Source organism: Triticum dicoccoides, chromosome 1A, assembly GCF_002162155.2.
Source record: "Triticum dicoccoides isolate Atlit2015 ecotype Zavitan chromosome 1A, WEW_v2.0, whole genome shotgun sequence".
NCBI lineage: Eukaryota > Viridiplantae > Streptophyta > Magnoliopsida > Poales > Poaceae > Triticum > Triticum dicoccoides.
This window is the reverse complement of record NC_041380.1, coordinates 406418692-406439247: the sequence shown is the minus strand read 5'-3', so window position 1 is coordinate 406439247 and position 20556 is coordinate 406418692. Positions and strand designations below refer to the sequence as shown.

The window sequence follows — 20556 nt, the reverse complement described above, 5'->3', positions numbered from 1 at the left end:
TGGGCAAACAAAGATCCAAACCAAGCAAATCAAAGGTTCCACCTAATCTTGGGCAAATCCCTAAAATTGCAACGCATTTACGGAGAAAAATAAAGGAAACAGAGGAGTTTACCTAGTAGGAGGGATTGGAGATCGAATCCGGGCCTCAAAACTTCAGATCTGAGAGGGGTGTGGGGGAGATCCTAAGGGAGCACCGCTGCCGCCGCTCTCTGTAAACAGAGCAACTGCTCAGAGGGGGAAGAACTGCTGGGAGGGGCTGGCCCGATGCGGCTTAAGTCAATGTGCAGCGCCCAAGCCATAGGCGCTGCACATTACACAGTGTGGCTCCTATCCGTTGGGCGCTGCACTGCTGTCTGTGGGGCCGCAACCCAACCAGGGCTGCCACGCTGGCAGGAGGTGCGACGCCTAAGGCAGAGGCGCTGCACAGTGGTGTGTGGCGCCTAGCTGTCGGGCGCCACACGAAAGGGTCAGCAGAGTGAATTTTTTTCGAGAGCAGATCATTTTGTGATTTGATTTCGCCCTGAGGTCAAATATATGATTTTTGCCTAATTGTCCTGTGCTCCATCCAACACCAGACCGACGGTCATTCTTACTCTTACCGACACGCCATGTCCGTGTGACCCGAAATGTTTCCCTGGTGTGCAAATAAACGATTCTCTTCTCTCTCATCTTCTCTACTCACTCAGTAAAAAAATAATATTTAAATTCTTATGATTTGTTTACATGTGAAAAGATCATATAAATGACGGACTCCATGAAGCATATTTTTAAAATACTCTCTCCGTCGAAAATACTTGTCATTAAAATGGAAAAAAAGTGTATTTAAAATTAAAATACATCTAAATACATCCTCTTTTATTCATTTTGATGACAAGTCTTTTCAGACGGAGGAGTACCATATACATTTAAAAAGAATTCAAAAATATATTCATACACATTTACTATAGACTATGTAGAATTTTTTATAGTAATATACTTCCATATGTGGCGTAAAAGATAGACAACTATGTGTATGAAAAAAAGGCATTTTTTTTGTTTGTGCTAAACATAGACTTTTTCAAAACTTCTAAATATGCTTTTCATTTTTTTTCTCAAAAGAATGAGCTCCAACTTCTCACTTACACACCTTATTATACTTATTTTAATACTTTTTTGTTCCTAAATATAAGTCTTTTTAGAAATTCTACTAATATAAACTACACATGGAGCAAAATGAATGAATATACAGTTTTACATTCTAAAATACTTTCTTCGTTTTAAAATAGATAACCTTACTTATTTTGGACAGAGGAAGTACATTTATATACGTTCGTATATAGTTCATATAAAAATGGTTCATGTGTGCACCCCCAGAAAAAATGTGAAGGACGAGTCTCTGAACCCACCGCGTGGCAAGACGATCCCCGCATGCAAAACGCAACCTGTCGAGCATCTCGTCCGCCACGAGTGCAGCTGGACACTTGGACTGGCCACCGTTCAGCGAGGCAACGAGTGCCGACCGCTCCACGGCTGGAGTAAAACCAGAGACGCAACGGGGACCAGCGCAACTCTCCCGCGTGCGCCCCCACGCCATAGCCCCGCTGCTCAGCCACATGAACGTCGCCGGCCCCGCCACCGCTTTCGTGCCGACCGCCAGGCCAGCGCCCCGCGCCCTGCGACCGCTCTGGTGGCGCCCCCGCGCCCGCTGCAGCCTCAGCCCACGCGCCGCCACCGAGCCGCCGGCGGCGGCGCCCGTCTACGCCCCCACTCCGCGGGATCGGCCTCTGCGGACGCCGCACAGCGGGTACTTATATAAACGGCCGATTCGGAGGGTTCGTTCATTTCTGTATATGGTATCGGAGTTCCTGAATCAGGCGCAGGGCGATTTGTTGTTTTGATTGAAGAAATGTAGTAACTCTAGCTCACAGATTCACCCCCAGCCGTCCGCATGCTTGGTTTTCTGAATAAGGGCTCGCTGAATTTAACCCCGACCCGATATGATGCATCTCTCAAGTGGGGCGGGCTGAGATTCTGTAGAATGCTGCTAATGTGCTACTCTGCATTCACAAGCTGCCAGGACTGTGATGTGACACTATGTTCATGTTGCAGGAGATTCAGAGGCTAATAGTGGTGATGAACTGTTTTGCAGGTATCACTATGATGGAACCGCCAGGGCTTTCTTTGAAGGATGGTACTTCAAGGTGTCCATTCCAGAATGCAGGCAGAGCTTCTGTTTCATGTACTCTGTTGAGAACCCATTCTTTCGTGATGGGATGACTGCTCTCGACCAGACATTGTATGGTCCACGGTTTACCGGGGTGGGAGCGCAGATTCTTGGTGCGGATGACAAGTACATATGCCAGTTCTCTGAAAAATCAAACAACTTTTGGGGGAGTAAGATGCTTGTTCAATCTCTTCTCTTCAATTGTTTTTTCCTGACAAATGCTTCTTTTCTGGCACTTCTTCCCTAAAAACATCTCAGTTATTAAGATTAAGTGGACATAATAAGATTGTGTTGTGTATGGTACTGTCATTCTCTGTATATTAACTGGTGGAGCTGTATTTCTTGCAACGAGGTTTATAGAATCAAAATAAGTGGTATTATTCCTATCTGTTCTAATGAAATGGGAATTGTGCTGTCATATATATATATCTGAGTTCTTATTTATGGTCCGCATCTGATGAAAATACAAAAATGAAGCTGGATAATCCATCATGAATAAAAATTCTCAAAGAATTAGCTCTACATTGCATAATCCGTTATTTAACCAGACCAGAGAATTGGGTCTGATTTTTCCCAGTTGAACCACTACTCAGTTTTATTCGGTTGAACCACTAATCTGGTCCAGTTTTTAAAAAGTATGCTCCAAAGTCCAAACAAGAGGTTATCGGACATCAACTAGTACCTTCAGTCACAAAATAGCGGTATTTCAGACATCATCACGGTCACAGAAATGTAGTTTTAACCACTAACTTATATTTCAATACATTGTAAAGCATAATAGACCTATACTAATATCTTATTATTTCTCTTCAACAAATATTCCTGTTAACATTTTCGTGGTCAATTTACATGCTTAGAGAAGTATAGGTCAACTGCGTTTTCTTGGAAGCCCCGTTTATTTACCTATGAAGAGTTACTGCATGTTAAAAAGCAGCCAAACTAAACCAAGATGCAAACTTATTTCACTCAGTTTTCTGTTGTCTGACAAGTAGTATTACTTTCCTTGTTTGCTTGAACTTTTGTAATTCAACACTCCGTGGATTTCCCAATTAATAAGCTGCAATTCGATAGGTAGACATGAGCTAATTCTCGGAAACACTTTCATTCCCAATAAAGGCTCAACTCCCCCGGAGCGGGAAATCCCTCCTCAGGTAGATGATTTATGGCTTCTTATAAAATTTGAGAGCCAGTTTGATGATCTAAAGTTTTTTCTTCCTTGGTATGACTTCCTACTAGAACACATTGAATGGCATGTGCCGAGCTGTTCCATATCTACTTGCTACCTAGTGAACCATTTGAAAAGGCTTCATCTAACTTGCTAGACTCTGCAAGGTTTTCCACTGAATTAACAGATTTGTATGTCTTGAAGCTCTATACTTGATCAATGCTTTATTTCTGTTCCTTGTTTCTGGCACAGTCTTAACAACTATGTAAGGAGATTTTTTTTGCAGGTAACTGTGTAAGAAGATTGATTTACTCCCACTTCATATATATTGCTCTGCTTCCCATTCTATGTTGCCTTAACATGCTTACTAAGTATCTTGTTGTGACATTTCTTGTTGATATTTTAACTGCTTCTGCTGTTGAGTAACTGAAAGTAAAAAAATATCTCTGAAAAGAAAAAAATTCAGTACAGTTATCTTTGTGTGACAATCTAGGAATTTTCTGGTGACGTCTCATATTTCTAGTTGTCTTTCTGGTGATTCATGTATTTTAAGTTCTCTACAGTCTTATGACTTGCAAAGACTTCTTTCAAATTCTGAACAGTTATCTTTGTGTGACAATCTAGGAATTTTCTAATCGCGTTTTGGAAGGCTACCAAGTCACACCAACTTGGCATCAGGGCTTCATACGTGATGATGGAAGGCATGTGAAATCCCATGTTTATTAAAGATCTGTGCTTTTAATGATTAGTAGATTGCTTATTTAGAAGCATTACACTGGTTGTTGCTGAACCATTATCGTCCTTTCAATGTGTGATAACTGCATCATGTAGTTAAAATTTTATGCCACTGAAAGAATTATGGTTCAAAAAATATAGCCATGGTTCCAGACAACATTAAGAAATACAGTTATGAAGATTTTGATTACATCTTAGTGTAAGAAAAAGTAAACAAATCACAGATAATGCTTTGATAGAGTCAGTGGCCTTCTGTGGTTGAGCAGTCGCGGCTGCGTTTCAACATTTTTCAGAATTGATGCCGTTCGACTGTGAACGGATGAAAACGGTGCCTTCTACCCTAGGCCAGTATGGCATCTACTTCGGGCACAGGGCCAAAGAGCTGCAAGTTTTTCCTTGCCTCGAGGTGAAGCATCATCATGTGTTATCTTCAGTCTGGGGCTTCCTTGCACTGCCGGTGGCCACCCCTGGCAGCTCGAGGGCGAGCCTCTAGAGAGGTGTGGGCGCGCCCAGCACCAAGTTGGGGAGAGGATCCCTGTGATCTTGCTGTTAGGAAATTTATCATTTAAATTAGGAATATATTGGTTAACTTGGGCCTTAAGCTAGTTAGAGATAAGATCTACGGTTTGTTACTTGGATTGGATTGTTAGGCCTCTATATAAAGAGCCCCCACCCACCCGCACAATGTGGAATAAAGTATTACAAGAATAGTTCTTTTATCTTGCCTGCAGTGGTGAGAGTCTCTCCATAGCCCTTGTACAGAACAGGGTAAATTCCTTAAAGCTGCCTCCAATAACGGCAGCAAAATATACCATATAAGTTGTTGAAATGGAGATTGGGTAAAGAATTTATGCACACTTTTTTATATTCTAATTGGAGCTAGTTGTTGCCCTTCACAGGTCAAAGTATGTGCCAAATGTCCAAACAGCTCGTTGGGAGTACAGCACCCGTCCGGTGTATGGCTGGGGTGATGTCACATCTAAGCAGAAGTCAACAGCTGGTTGGCTTGCTGCTTTTCCATTCTTTGAACCTCATTGGCAGATATGCATGGCTGGTGGCCTATCCACAGGTTTGTTTTTGATACCCTGAATACAGGAACTTCCTGAACTATTCTGATTGAAATGCTGTTTAAACTTTATCCAATTAATGAAGGAAATGTTCGTCTCTCATGTGTGAACCATCTCGAAGATGGCACATGTACTGCCGATTAATTTTATGGAAGGAAATGGTCATCTCTCATGTGTAAAATTACCATGTTCAGTGGAGCCGTAATTCTTAATCTGAAATACAAAATCAGATGTGCTCATAAAAGTGAACTTCACCCAATCTTTTCCCCTTCAATAATTTCAGAAAAATCCTAGTTGCATTTAGGACATCGGCGCATACCAGGATTTGCTTCTAGTCTTATCTTATCTATGAGTCCAGTTTTTATCTTCCATTGAGTAACTTCTCCAGTCCTTTCTTAAATTATAGTACACTATTGTTCATTAAAAGATATGTTTTTCACATTCTTTCATGGTTATAGCAGATATTTACAATTTTGTGGGTCATCATTCATAGCAGTAGTATGGTATGTGATGTAAAGACACTTTTGAAGCTGGTTTGCTTCATGTTACCGGAACACCTAGTGTGCTTGATATATAAAGGAGTTCTAATACTTCATATAAGGATACACCTATTCATATTATTGAGTTATATTGGTTTCTGATGTGTGAGTACTTTCCAGGATGGATAGAATGGGATGGAGAACGGTTTGAATTTGAAAATGCTCCCTCCTATTCAGAGAAGAACTGGGGTGGGGGTTTCCCAAGGAAGTGGTACTGGGTGTGTTTCTCTATCCTCTTTCTGAGCTTTGGTCTTCTATTAGTCTTGATTCATATAGATTAAAATATGGTGTGCATAGTAACTCATTTAAGCATCAGAGAATAGGCCTACTTTGTAGTTTTGATTCTGTATTGCCATTAATCTTCACTCATGGTTTCAGTATAAATTGATGTGAAAGAATATCACGTGTTGATAAGATAGAATTCTATAGCAAAATGCATTATACATATTTCATTATCATCGGTCTTACTCTTGTATTATTCTTCTGTGTTCTGTCCTTGTATATGTTTGTCAGTGCCCAAATTTAACCCGGCCAAAAATTTGGCAGCCTGTGATATCTTGGCTCTTGCTTGATTAGTTTCCCAAATTTTGGCTGCCCGTGAGAACTTACCCATTCTCCTCACATTCTCTTCAGAATTCTTGCCAGCTGTCAAACAAAAGGTAGAGGAATCTCTAGCCAATTTTTTGGCTAGCCAATGTTGGACTCTACATGGGGCGAATAGACTATCACAAAGAACCACTAGACAGTTTCAGTTGATTGAATTTTAACTTTAAGCTACATTTGCGTAAAACACCCTACACATGCAAGACTATGAATTGAAAGAGCGGAAGCAAACTTTCATGAAAGTAAATGGAGTAATGGATAGATATCACAGAAAACACAAGGATTTTGCCCCGAGGTTTGGATTGTTGGCGCAATCCTACCCCTCATCGGTGGAGGTATGGACACAAAGTCTCATTCAAATGACCACAAAGGTCTAGGGCACAAAGTCCTTGGCCGCACAAAGCACCTTAGCCCACCTATCCCACAATGGCGGCCACTTAGGAATCCTCTCTCAACTTCTTGGTTCTTTCACACCTTGAAGGCTCTCCTGGTGCTCACAAAGCACCTTGGGTCTATCCCACCATGGCGACCACGAAGCCTCTCACAATCTTCTTGGTTCCTTCACATGTTGAAGGCTCATAAGCACACCTAGCCGATTTAGGAGACGCGCACCCCAAAAAGTAACAAAAAATGGGGTTGCTTGGTGATGAATTCCTTAATTGTGCTCTAAAAGATGATGTCCTTCACTGATGGGATGAGAGGTTCAAAGGATACGAATGAAACTCATGTGAGGAGAGCTCTGAAATATGGCTTGAAACTTGGATCAAATGAGTTGTGAAGTGCATGGAATGACTTGGCACAAGGTGGGATGGGGTGGGGTTATTTGTAGGCTAGACCTAGAAATCGTACTGCTACTCACTAATTAGCACAGCTCGGAGGCTCCAGGCAAAATCACCCTGAGATTCCGAATAGGCTAAGGGTGGCAACTTTCAACTGGCTCCGGGCAAAATCACCCTGAGCTTCTGAATAGGCTAAGGGTGGCAACTTTCAACTGGCTCGGAGGGTCCGACCATATCACACTAGTCCAAAGCCGAGAAAAGTCGCCCGGAGGCTCTGAACGGAGGAAATGATATGTCCACAGAGGCATATTGAAGCCATTAGGAGGGTCCAAATAATACTTAGGGATTTTGGATAGAACACGGTTCCAGCTCGGAGGCTCCGACCGCACATCATTCGGAGGGTCTGAACTAAACTGGAACACAGGGATTTTGCTACTGCCAGCTCGGAGGCTCCCACCACACATCATTTGGAGGATCTGAATTATACTGGAACACATGGATTTTGCTACTAAATAATCTCGGAATGTTCGGACAGAACTCGCTCGGAGTGTCGGAACTTTGAAATCAAGCTTAGCTGGCTCAGAGGTACCAGACAGAAGTCTTTCAGAGATACCGACAAGAGCAGTAAGCTTCTGTGGCATTCCGGATAGTGTCATTCTCCATATTAGATGACGCCAAGTATATTCCAGTCCTCAGTTGTTAATGATGTACTCCCTCTGTAAACTAATATAAGATCTTTTAGGTATTAGAGAGAGTACGTATTATTTATTATCTGTGGCACACTGAATATCATCTTCTGTAGACATAGTATTACCAAGGACACTTGATATTTTTTTTACCCTTCTAGCCATAATTTGTTACGTAGGCTCCCAGTTGGATAGCTGTGAAGCAGGCCATTCGTTCTGTATGGTTGTATAATTTTAGTTAATTCCGCAATTGCATGCATAACCCAAGATACCAACTGTAACATCTTTGCTCATGCAGATCCAGTGTAATGCCTTCTCAGGCGCATCTGGTGAAGTTGCTTTAACTGCTGCCGGTGGATTAAGGAAAATTGGATTGGGAGATACCTACGAGAGTCCTTCACTGGTACATATCTGTTACTTTCAACTTTATCTGTGGTGCATACTTCCATTTTGTGTTATATGTTACTTAGCTCATCATGCAAGCATGACCTGTGGATATCTGCTCAAAAAGAAGATTTGTTTTGGGCTTATTTATCCGAGAAACCTCAAAGGGGGAGGGTATTCTTGCTATTATTAATTGAGAATAATAGAGTTTGCCCTGTTTATCAGGGAAACCAGACTGAAAACCATACAACACTCAGTTAATTAGAGGTAAACCGGGCAACGTGGCTTATTGCTTGTTAAAAAATGTGGAAGTACACTACAACAAGTTTTGTTGAAAAAGACCACCCCCATCGGGCCACGTGGCTTATTGCTTGATAAAAAATGTGGAAGTACACTACAACAAGTTTTGTTGAAAAAGACCACCCCCATTGAACCACTCCTTCCCTATTTCTCTTGGCATTTGTAATTGGCCCCACTTATAAATCTGACAGTCAGGGTGGCAAACCAACAACAAGGATATCAATCTGACAGCCTTCTGAATCCAAATATACATTTTTTTTCTGCATATCACTGGGCACCGGAAAATGATAATAAAATGCAGTTTTACCTGTTTTGTTGTTTGTCACAAGTATTTAAAGCAACTTAATTAACGTAGTGAGTAGTAAGTATTATTTCTAAGTAGAACATGAAATTATGTTCCATACTGTTGCTGTTCTGTTATCCGCAAATGGACTAGTGAGATATTTGGCACTACCTATCCTCATAAAAACTCTTCTTGCTCTGTTCAGATTGGCGTCCATCACGAGGGAAAATTTTACGAGTTTGTGCCTTGGACTGGGACAGTAAGCTGGGACATTGCTCCTTGGGGTCACTGGAGGATGTCTGGCGAGAACAAAAATCATCTGGTAATTATTATTATTATCCAATGCGGTTAAAATGTGAACTCTGCTTGAATGTTTGCCAGTACTTGTGTTGGGTTTCTTGACGTGTATTCATAACTGAGCAGATGCACACTTTTAGCTTTTTTAGTTGTGTAGCCTTAAATGTTTTCAATTGCTATAAAATCTCTGTTGCGCTTAAACTCGAGTGCACTTTATGCATTTCGCTGTCATATTTACTGGAGGTGTTTTGAACTTTTGGGGACACTTGCATTACATTCTATGCACTGATATAGCGTACATTTCACAGGTAGAAATAGAAGCAACCACCAAAGAACCGGGGACTGCTTTGCGAGCCCCAACAATGGAGGCTGGATTAGTACCAGCATGCAAAGACACCTGTTATGGAGATCTCAAGCTGCAAATGTGGGAAAAGAAATACGATGGGAGCAAAGGGAAGGTATGCGTTCATGGTTGATTGTTTGCACAAGTCGAGGCAACTTTTCTTCCGTGCTGGAAAAATTGAACTTGTTTTCAAGTAACTTGCATATTGCATAACGACACTTGTTTCGTTGCAGATAATACTTGACACTACAAGCAACATGGCAGCGGTGGAAGTTGGGGGAGGTCCCTGGTTCAACGGGTGGAAAGGCACGACTGATTCGCCTGAGCTTGTGAATAACATCGTTGGTACTCAGGTCGACGTGGAGAGCCTGTTCCCAATTCCATTTCTCAAGCCCCCTGGTCTGTAGGTTTATTCAGAGGAACTGTGAAGAAATTGAAGCCAGTGTAGGTTCTTTTGGCTTTAGTTCTGCAATCAACTGGCCCTGTTCTTCTCTCAAAAGAAAAAAAAAGCTTGCCCTTTTCTGAGCATGTTGGCTCAGCAGTTGGTGATGCAATGCATACAGATTAAGCTTCCCATGGCTCAGAAAGCGCCACTGCATCACCTCTTGGCTTAGTTTCCAATGTTACCGAAGATAAACCCTTTTTAAGGTGGAGTTATATTTTTCTTTTGAACAGCAAAAGGGCCCGGAATAGGAGAAGGGCCCAGTACTTGCGTACAGTTCTAACACATACTCCCTCCATTCCACAATGTAGTGTCTATAGATTTTTATGAAAGTCAAATTTTGCCAACTTTGACCAAGTGTATAGAGAAAACTGTCTATATCTACAATATCAAACATGTACATTTTGAAAATACAACTCATGTAATTCAATGATGTGCATTTGGTATTCTAGATGTATCTACTTTTCTCTATAAATATGGCCAAAGTTTGTAATGTTTGACTTTTGCAAAAATCTATAGGCATCACATTATGGAACGTAGGGTGTACTCCCTACAATATGCTTAGTAAAATAAACCAAGTGATCCCAAAAAGGAGTAAAATAAACCAAGTTTTTCCTTAATCATCCGTGCTTATCACTACAAAGAGGGGTGTCTAATTAAGAGTCTATTATGTACTCCCTCTGTTCCTAAATACTTGTATTTCTAGGCATTTCAACAAGTGACTACATACCGAGCAAAATGAGTGAATCTACACTCTAAAATATGTCTACATACATTCGTATGTAGTAGTCATTTGAAATGTCTAGAAAGACAAATAAGGAACGGAGGGAGTACAAAATAAGCACCTTCGCAACTTGCATTATACAAAGCGTAAGGAGCATGTAGATGTGTGCATACTGTATGTGTGTATGACGGTGTCTGCATCTTCTTTGTGATCGCATTATCTCTGCCAAACCATCGAGACCAGAGGTTCGACCAGGGAGCCAGTGATCAAATCCCCTGGCGGACCCAATTTTAAAAAAGGGATATAGCAACACAGCAGGCCCAAAACTACACACCAGACCAAATAGAGTAAATTGCAAAAAACCACCACAATTGGGGACTCTAATTCAAAAAACCATCACCATTCGATTTTTTTAAAAAAACCGCCAACACTGTGCTGACAGTTTTCAGAAAACACTGATCTGTCGCTAAATGCATGTTGACATCGCTTCTGACAGATGGGGCCCGCTGTAAGTGCTGATGTGGCAAAATTAACATGACACCGTTGCACCTGCCTGTTACACTAGCAGAAGGGGCACTCGTCAGTGTCTCATGCGTCTCACGGGTCCAAGACGAGGTCAACGGCGAGGACGCTGGTGCCCGACGAGGGAGGCAGACGAGGTCAACGGCGAGCGGCGAGCAGCGCCGCTCCAGCTCCGGCGAGCGCCGTCGCTGGATCCAGCCCGAATCCAAGACGAGGTCAAAATCCCCCCAAGCTGTGCATCGCGCAGGAGCCGCATCAAGTGAACCCGCAGCCGGTGTGTGACGCCGCCCCATCTGCGTCGGCCGCCTCCCGCGCACGGACTGGCTCCGGTGCCGCAGCTGAGATCCGGCGTCCGCCGTAAGAGCAGCAGCGAGGCACCTCCTGCTCGGGGTGGTGGCGCAATGGAGCAGAAGCCGCTCCCAGGTCGCCGGAGTCGCCCTCGCCCACCTCCTTGACCGCTCCAAGTTGGCGGCGCCGGAGCCCCTCCCGTCGAGGTCGCCATGCCGGCGGTGCACGTGCCCGGCGAGGCGTGCCCGGAGCCCGAGCTGCCGGAGGGATTCCCGCCAGCGACGCGTCCAATCTGTGCCCGCCGTCAGGATCCTGCGCACGCACGGGCCGGCTCCGGTGCCCGCAACCGAGATCCGGTGACAGCAGCCAGGATCCGGCGTCCCGCATCCCCAGCTGCGGCCGGTCCTGCGAGCCCCAGCGACGCCGCGACGCTATGTACTCGCCGGGATCCAGCGCACGGGCTGCCATTGCCTGGATGTGCTTTTTTCCTTTATATATTTTTTGTTTCAATGACAGTCGGACCCCACTTGTGTAAGAAAGGAGTTACTTGTTCAGCAACAATTCCGTCTCCCATGTCCGTCACCGTCACGCCATGTCATCAGATGCAGCGGGCCCTACTTGTCAGATTCAGCCTCAACGTTGTAAATCATGCTATTAGTGTTTTTTGCAAAATAATTACTGAATACCGGATTTTTTTTGAAAAAAAAACGAATGATGGTGGTTTTTTGAATTAGGGTCCCCAATTATGGTGGTTTTTTGCAATTTACTCGACCAATAACTTGGTGCTGGAACAAACTGTATTACTTACTGGAAGGAATTAGCTATACAGGATGGCCAAGAATTCACTTGATAAACAAAACATGCTTAAGCCCTAATATACAGAGGACTCGAGGCAACAGATAGTAGCACGCAAGCCAAATTGATCAAGGTAACGCGCTTCGCCCTCGTACGGCGCTCAAGCACCGATAGCATGACAGAAGCACAGCTTGCGATGAGGACTCCTGGAATGTATGGTTGCTATGCTCCTCCCCTGCACCACGACTGCCGCCGTCAGTTACACCGTTCGTCGCCCTCTACCCTGTTACGAGTATGGGGAATAAGAGGCTGTGTTACCATTGCTGTTTCTGTTCCGTCCAGCTGTGCTGCTCCTTGTGGTCTTTGCGCGAGCTTTGCGACCCTGAAAGAGCAAATGGATAGAGAAGTTAAAGGTGAATCACACCCGTTTAAGGAACCAGGTTGCAATGTATTCTTTATTTCCTCTACAAACCGCAATTATAAAATTCCTTTTTTGACATGCAGCAAATGAAATGTTTGGTCCAGCCAGCGACTATGTGGAGAAAGCACATAACGATAGCCCGCAGAGACAGAAATACTACTTATCCATTCTAGGGAATGTCAAGAACCAGATATGGCAAAAACACAGAGTACATTCGACATAAAGGTGGGAGAAGAAACTGAAAAGCAAACTAACACACATAACTTCCAGCCAGTTAGTGTAAAGAAAATCACAGATACCGCATTATCACCATTGTCATGCACCTGTGGACCAGCTGGGACAGAAACAGATAAAGGACCCCTCAATAACCAACCAGTTTACAGTTAACACTGATTCATAAGCTCCTTCGGCCATAACATTTCCAAAATCACGAGTTCAATTAGCCTATTGTTGTAAGTTCACATTTTATTTAGATTCACATGGCGCCTTAAACCTATGCCCTAGCTCCAATTTTATTGAAATCAAGATTTGTACACATTGTGCAAACAGAGTCCAGCATTCAGAATTTAAACCTCTTGAACAGAGATGGCATCATTTGGCAATTTTGACGGCTAAGACTAAAAGGACGATTAACCACAGATTTTAGTGAGTACTCACAAAATATGAGGTAATTTGTCATGCACGTGCATCATTTTATACAATGTCATGATGTAGAAAATCTACAATTCTCTATCCACATCAACATGGAAGATCGGAGAATAGTTAATTCTGGATCAGCAAAACATGATGAAATGCAGGAACTATTGTGAAGAACATTATATTATGTACATGAGCTTCCTGATGTATCAAATCTATCAACAATCACAAAGAGACGAACTGAGTGCAAAACTTAAATAAGTTCCAAAGCTAACTGTTAATAATACTTGTGGCCGAGTTGACATTGCATGTGTATTTGCAAATCAGGCTTAACTTGCGAATCAGGCTTAACTGGTATAAGTCTTGAATAACTCAATATATACCAATTTAAGCAGAAACATTAGCATGTTGTCCTACCACTACAGCATATCTTGAACATTTTGGACCCACCATTGCATGGGCTGTAAAGGCGTGGCCAGTTTCCTTCCAGTGGGACTAATGGTTTGTCCATAGTGGCAAATCCACAAAAGACATTGAAATTGTATTATCATAACAGAGATATCCATTATTTAGTTCATAAATTCTTTCAAATTATTTATTAGCTGAATTCAAAGTTGAAGTGCCTGATTCCAGATATAGCATTAATGGAATGGTTTGAAATCATTAAATGTACACATTGTTCTTCTTCTGTGAAGCACTGTAACTTTGAAGTTATTTTAATGCAATTTTAACTTTATTAATTTAGCAGTCAGTACACCATATCTTTTGTTGTGAAATGAACATACCTGTACATAGAAGTAACTAGTTACCTATACACATGAAAAGTTCAATAGACAGTAGGTTATTTAACTCGTACATGGATCAAGTCAACTTTGTGACTGGTTTTAAGGTTGCAACTGAACATTTACAGAGTTAAGAGGGCTCAAATCAACCTTTTTGCTAATCAATCAACAGACAAACTGAACATACGGAGCAGAATCTAACTTTTTGTGAGGCTCATGAGGAAACATACTCGATTCCAATTAATGAGGAAGCGCATCACGACACTCAGATCAGAAACATGTACTCCCTCCGTTCCGAATTACTTGTCGCAGGTATCGATGTATCTAAATGTATTTTAGTTCTAGATACATCCATTTCTGCAACGAGTAATTTGGAATGGAAGGAGTACGAGCTAGCCTATCCGCAACAGTTAAAACGGTCTACCACTTCTTCTGATACTAAAGGGGGACAGGCAATGAGATTTGGGACACCAGCGTGGATAGCAGATGCCCGGAACAGATGGCGGGTTTACCTTGCCCATGCACTTCTCGAGGTGCGGGGCGAAGCGGCCGGCGACGACGGGGCGACCGCAGTTCATGCAGTCGACGACGTCGGCGGCGATGGCGGGGTGCGTCTGGCCGAAGACGTCGGGCGCGCCCTTGTTCCCCCCTCCTCCCCCGGCCCCGCGGGTGGCCCCGTCCTCGGCGCCGGGGTGGTCGCCGGCGACGCGCGCGGCCCAGAGGCGGAGCTCCTCCTCCTCGGCGTCGACGCTGCGGTCGAGGCCTAGGCGCGCGATGCGGTGGCACTCCGACGCCACGTCCGCCACCGCGAAGTCGAGGAGCTCCTCGAAGCAGCTCAGCACGAGCTGCGCGCGCCAGAAAAGAGGGATTCGTCAACCGAAATTGCGGGAGGAATTTGAGAAATTCAGCCCGGGCTGGTGTACCTGGGAGCGAGGGCTGACGGGGGCGTCGTTGGAGGACGACATGCCGGCGGCTTAGTTTCCGATCTGGGTTGAGGGTTTTGTTCAATGGCGGTGCGCCACCAGCCCCCTGCTGGCGGAGCAGAGGACTAGAGTGAGGGGGAAAAGGAGGGGGGTGGAGCACAATTCGGTATCGTGCAGTCATTTTCTAGCCAGCGTCAGATTTCAATCCAAGGGCTACCCGTCGTCTTTAACCTCTAGCCACCGGCTGTCTCCCTGCCTACAACCAACATCGTGCCAATTGTATTGCCACCCAACACGGCCGACACCGGTGGTTTTTGTCCGTCTTTTGTCCGTTTGAATCAGCAAAGCGAACGCACGTGTCCGACTTTCAATTTAGATCGACATGTGCATCCAACACGGCCGACGCATTTTAGTCTGCATGGTCTTAGAAAAAATAAAGCGCACCTAAGATATTTAAATTTAAAACATAATTAAACATTTAAATTAAAGTCCACGGTCGAGTCCACTTCAAACATAACTAAACATTAATAAAAACTAAAAACCCGCCTCATAGTCTCCCAGCCCGCAAGCCCAGGCATCAATGGCAACGGCGACACAGCCCACGAGAAAACCTACCGGTACACTGCCAGTGCCGCCTTCTCGGGCGTCTGTTGCGCCGACGGCTTTGCTGCGCGGCGCGTGCTCCTCCCCCTCGCGCTCCCACTGCTCCTCCTCCTCCTCCTCTCGTGCCCACAGTTGCCGACGCCGTCGTCACGCTCCTCCGCCAGCCAGCGGGCCCTCCACTGGGCAAGGTAGGCCGCCTCCTCCACAGGCGTTGCACTCAGACACACGACCGACACGCTAACCCACTCCCGCACCACACCCTCCCATTGGTACCTCTCGGGGGGCGACGGGTGATCCCGGGTGGGCTCGGGCTGCTATAGGAGAGGCGATGGTGGTGGAGAGTAGACGCAGTCCCTCGCTGCCGACAGCTCGGGCGCCTCCTCGAGGCCAGGCCAGCAGGCGTCCTCCTGCCGCCGGGACTCCTCGAGGGCGTGCTGGTACGCCTCCTCTATGCGGCAAGGTATGCCGCCTCGGCCTCCTCGTCCTCTTGCGCCACCACCGGGGGCAACGGTGCGAAGCCGACGTCGATCTGGATGGCGCCGCGGCGGCACACGTCGTGCTCGATGGGGAGCCACACGTCCCAGTCTGGGGAGTCCTCCATGTACGTCGGGTCATGGCGATGCGCCAGCGTGAGCTGGGCACCGTTGGTGCTAAAATCGTTGGATCTCAGGTAGGGGGTCCCAAGCTGGTGATTTGAGTAAGATGGTAATAGGAAGGATAGGGACACGGTATTTACCCAAGTTCAGACCCTCTCGAAGAGGTAAAACCCTACGTCCCGCTCTTATTATATTAATCGTGGATGGGGTAAAGTACAGTATGATCTACCTCGAGATCATATGAAAGAGTTAAGCTCTGAAACCTTGAAATCGCGCCTCTACGGACCTAACCACTAAGCTTATATAAGCACCAGGGGTATCTAAGGTTTACACATGGTCGGTTATAATCTAGTAATAAACATGGATTGGCTACACCGTGCAGGAGAGGAGCAGAATATGATGATGCCCACGGGCTTTTACGAGCTCTGGATAGCGAGGAACAATGCACGGGAGGGCGCATGTTGTATCTGTCTCTTGAGTGGAAATTGATCCATGAGAGTGTTGAAAGAACGACAACCAACTCGGTCGATGCTCACTAAAGCCATTGAAGATGCAAGTATGTTGAAAGGCAATGATTATGGAGGCGGAGGAGCAGTGCTTCGGGACGACGGTGGAGGTTTTTCTCGTTGGTGCTTGTCACTTTTTTGCCTCCACCAACAATCCCGGGTTAGCTGAGATCATGGCGTGCCGGCTTGTTATTCTTTTAGCTAAGGAGCTTGGGGGTACATAAATTGCTACTGGAATCCGACTTATAGAATGTCGCTCGCAAGATTAACAATGTGGTGAAAGACCTCTTGTCACATAGCCCTCTTGTTGAAGAGGCGAAAGGACTACTCCAAGCTTTTATGGAGTTTAGGGTCATTTGTGCGCATCGATCGGCGAATAAAATTGCCCATATACTAGCTAGGAAAGGTTGCAGAAATAAGCTCTGTAAGAGTATCTCTAATAGACCCTTTAAAAATCAACCCTTAAAACACGTTCAAAGGGCCCTTTAAACTGTTTTCACGGTGTGAAACTAGGCCAAAAAGAATAGATGCCGTATTTACGAATTGTATCTAGAACGATACAACAAGCGGCGACCTCCTACCTGTGCGCCGCCATCGTCCGAGCACCCTCCCACCATTTGAAAGTGCTCACTGCTGCAGGATGGTCCAACCGCGACACTACGATCAGAGACTCTTCGACGAAACTGTGTGCGATGCCATAATCGCAAACGGTGGTGTAAAAAACCCATCAAAAAGGTGCAAAACATTTGCGATGACGGATGCATCAAATATGTTTCAGATTTTAGTTGCGTGTGTGATGCAGGGCATACGGTTCAATTCAATTAACTGTTTGGGATGAGGAGAAATAAAAGAAACGGGCAGCCAGATGAAGGCGTGTGCGATATACATCATACAGTTCACTAGGATGAACTGTGTGTGTGATTAGGCAACACAATGTAAACGGTTCAACTGAACAAGATGTGTGTGATACGCGACAAACATGTCCGTAATCAGAAATGTGTGCGAAGACCAATAATAACACAGACGATTGCTGCTAATAAGCCGTGTGATTTGCTCTGTCTACAATAGAATATCATGTATATATATAAAACTGAAATAAACATCCAATTACATAAGTGACTATACAGATCATTCGCACACACCTCAATAAACAATTGCATGCATTTTAAAGTAGGAGAAACGACCGTCTAGTCATCTACTTCTTGTGACGCTCCCGCCATTGCTATGTGGCTTGATCCCTCGTCTGGGTCAAGAAGAAAATTCCTCATGTCAACGATCCGTCTGTACATCTCGTAGCTTGTGTACGCGTCCATGGCCGCGTACTTGACATGTTGTTCATCCAGTCTCTTATGCCACACACTGTGCCAGGCGTTCCTGTCCTTATTGCTCTCATTCTTCATCTTCATGTAGTAGGGGTCGATGATGGCCAAGGCGAGGTCAACCAGGGAGTTCAATTTATTTTTGTCGCTGCCCCAGACCTTGTAGTGGCTTTGGATGTTGACAAGATTCGGGCATTTCAAGTCCGAAATCTTAAGCGCTTTTAGATCGTTGGTGGTGTCCACCGTAGCGAAACTATAGTCAGAGCTGTTGATAAACCCAGAGAAACGCTCGCAAGGCCTTGTCGCACGCACAACTGGGCAATGACAACCTTCTGATCATGCCCGGCACGACTGCTGGTGTACTCGAGGTCGAAGCCGACCACTCGGTACTTGTCCTCGGCAAGGAACTGCTTCATAGTTTGGATGGAGCTCTCCACCGAGACCGGATCGTTCGTGTACACCACCGAGAGGGCCTTCCCCCTCACGTGGGTGTCCACTACATGATGCGTGGTGAACTACCACCGTTGTTGTCGTCGGCCGCTGGGAGCGCCATTGGAGCCACGGGAGCGCCATTGGAACCGCTGGATGTCCTCTCTGTATGTGTCCTCGTGTGTGTGCTTATTGTGTCGTGTGAGACGAGAGATGAAGGTAAATGGCCGCAGGAATAAAAGGGGGGCGGGCGGCGTGGATTCTCGGCGCTTCCGCATGGCAGTTTTTGCAGCGGGTAACTGCATCATCGCGCCGTGCCCAGCGCAACCGCATGCACACGAACGTGTGTGATCGTGCATCGGCCCCAAACACTGGCAGCGCATGTGGAGGGACAAGGGCAGAGCACCCGAAGGGACGCGAGAGCAGAGCGCGCGCGGTGGGACGCGAGCAGAGCGCGTCGCGTCCGCCTGAACCGCAAGCAACCACACGCATAGAGCAGTTGAACACGCAGGAAATGATCGTCTACAAGTCGGTCGACAGTTGTGTCGCTGCGTAGAGAGCGGCCGTGTGCTACCACCTCCGTCTAGTCTATAGTCCCCTTTATATGCTGTGCCATATTTTGCCCTCAAATTTAACCAAAAAAATGTTAATGCATGTTATAAAAATTATATAATTGGAAACTGTGTTCAAATACGAATCCAACTATATAATCTTTGACGACATGCATTCATATTTTATTAGTTAAATCATACTTATAAACCAGGACGGGGGTATAGTAGGTAATTAAATCGCAAACATTTTTTAATAACCGTATGTGTACGTGATCTTTCGTCCTCCTCTCGTATGTCTTGTCACCCCGCTGCCGCAAACGGCTTACATCGCAAGCTTGCGTAGCGCGCGGGGGCGTTCTTTTGGCCAAACGGCGGTGCCAATGAATCGTCGGTGAGCCCGTTCCCGCGCAACCTCGCAGGTTCCCGTGCAAGCTTCCCGCCCGACTCGGTGAAATCCCCCAAAATCCTAATGCTTACCGGCCTGCTATAAAAACCCTCACGGACGGCAAGTCCTGCATCATATTTTTTCCTCCCTCCCTGTAGCTTATCTCGTCTGCTTCTCCCACAATCGCCAATGGCACCGGTCCCTCGTCGTCGCTCAGCCACTCAGCCATCATCAGAGGACAGCTCCAGCTGGGAGGCTATACCGCGGCGGCGGCGCAGTCCCCGGTGTAGTTTAGTGCACGTGACGTCCCTGTTGGGTGTGCACGTAGCCAGGGCCATCGCCTGCTCCGCCACCGCGGCCCGAAGGCGGGAGGTGGCCGTCAGGGCCGCCACCCCACTGCCGGCCACCGTGGTCATCACCCGCTCCGCCACCGCGGCCCGAAGGCGGGAGGTGGTGGTCGTGGCCGCCACCCCATCATCGGCCGCCGTGGCCGCTAGCCCACCGTCGACCGCCGGAGTCATCACCCGCTCCGCCATCGCCGCCCGAAGGCGGGAGGTGGATGCCCGCACGTGCGTTAGTGACCTTGCGCGCTACACCGAGTTCCTGCAGGAGGAGGAGGAGCGCCTCGTCGAGCATGCAAAGAGCCTTACCATTGCCATGGCCGCTGCCGTGGCCGTGGCACACGCCGCCTCAAAGGCGAGGAATCAGGAGATCTACGAGGAGAACCACCGCTTTGAGAGGGGTCGTCTGGAGCAGCAGAGGGCATTCGAGGTGAGCGTCGCTGAAGCTGCAACAGCAGCAAGCACCGTATTGCGGTTGCCCAGCTCGTCGGTAGGCTCCTCCTCCGCCTCTTACCGAGCGCGCTCAGCAGAGGAGAGGCAGCCGGAAGTAGTACAAAGCCCCTCCGCAGTAGTAGTAGTATTTAGGGGCTATTTTATTCAGTTCGTTTGACTATAGATGTGGTGGAACTGTACAACATACTTAAAGTTAGCTAGTATATATAGTTGTACTAGCTATTTCAGTACGTGGTTGGCAACAATTGGGGAAAAGTTTGGTCGGTTCAGCTATCAAGTTGAACTGTTTGTATAAATTAAGAACGACTGCTTAATCTATGAATGAAATATATGCTTAATTACTGAATCTTAGTTGCAAAAATTAGATACTGCTAGTGATTTTTAGCTTCATATTTTGACAAATCACAATGTTACAAGGTTGACAAATGGCAATGTTACTAGATCAACAAATGTTAA

At 45.8% G+C, this 20556-nt stretch overlaps 2 protein-coding genes across 2 annotated transcripts; one reads left to right on the top strand and one right to left on the bottom strand.

Annotated features, from left to right (window-relative positions):
- The first annotated feature begins 1524 nt into the window (after window positions 1–1524).
- On the top strand, window positions 1525–10076 carry LOC119276114 (probable tocopherol cyclase, chloroplastic). The gene is made up of 10 exons (XM_037557105.1): window positions 1525–1783; window positions 2129–2373; window positions 3275–3354; window positions 3993–4069; window positions 5003–5172; window positions 5830–5927; window positions 8076–8180; window positions 8950–9066; window positions 9350–9499; window positions 9618–10076. Exons 1-10 carry the CDS (start codon window positions 1593–1595, stop codon window positions 9789–9791), a joined length of 1407 nt encoding a protein of 468 aa, XP_037413002.1. The 5' UTR covers window positions 1525–1592; the 3' UTR covers window positions 9792–10076.
- Window positions 10077–12106: 2030 nt separating this feature from the next.
- On the bottom strand, window positions 12107–15079 carry LOC119276108 (SAGA-associated factor 11-like). Its single transcript, XM_037557098.1, has 4 exons — window positions 14918–15079; window positions 14507–14839; window positions 12474–12537; window positions 12107–12390 (listed from the first exon to the last, which is right to left on the bottom strand). Exons 1-4 carry the CDS (start codon window positions 14957–14959, stop codon window positions 12284–12286), a joined length of 546 nt encoding a protein of 181 aa, XP_037412995.1. The 5' UTR covers window positions 14960–15079; the 3' UTR covers window positions 12107–12283.
- Between the last annotated feature and the right edge of the window lie 5477 nt (window positions 15080–20556).

Coding starts and splice junctions, on each gene's coding strand:
- LOC119276114 (XM_037557105.1), top strand. CDS start 1,593: ATGAACGTCGCCGGCCCCGCCACCGCTTTCGTGCCGACCGCCAGGCCA. Junction 2,374..3,274: donor ATCAAACAACTTTTGGGGGA/GTAAGATGCTTG, acceptor GCAATTCGATAG/GTAGACATGAGCTAATTCTC. Junction 9,500..9,617: donor ACGATGGGAGCAAAGGGAAG/GTATGCGTTCAT, acceptor GTTTCGTTGCAG/ATAATACTTGACACTACAAG.
- LOC119276108 (XM_037557098.1), bottom strand. CDS start 14,959: ATGTCGTCCTCCAACGACGCCCCCGTCAGCCCTCGCTCCCAG. Junction 12,538..14,506: donor TCGAGAAGTGCATGGGCAAG/GTAAACCCGCCA, acceptor TTGCTCTTTCAG/GGTCGCAAAGCTCGCGCAAA. Junction 12,391..12,473: donor ACGGAACAGAAACAGCAATG/GTAACACAGCCT, acceptor GTCGTGGTGCAG/GGGAGGAGCATAGCAACCAT.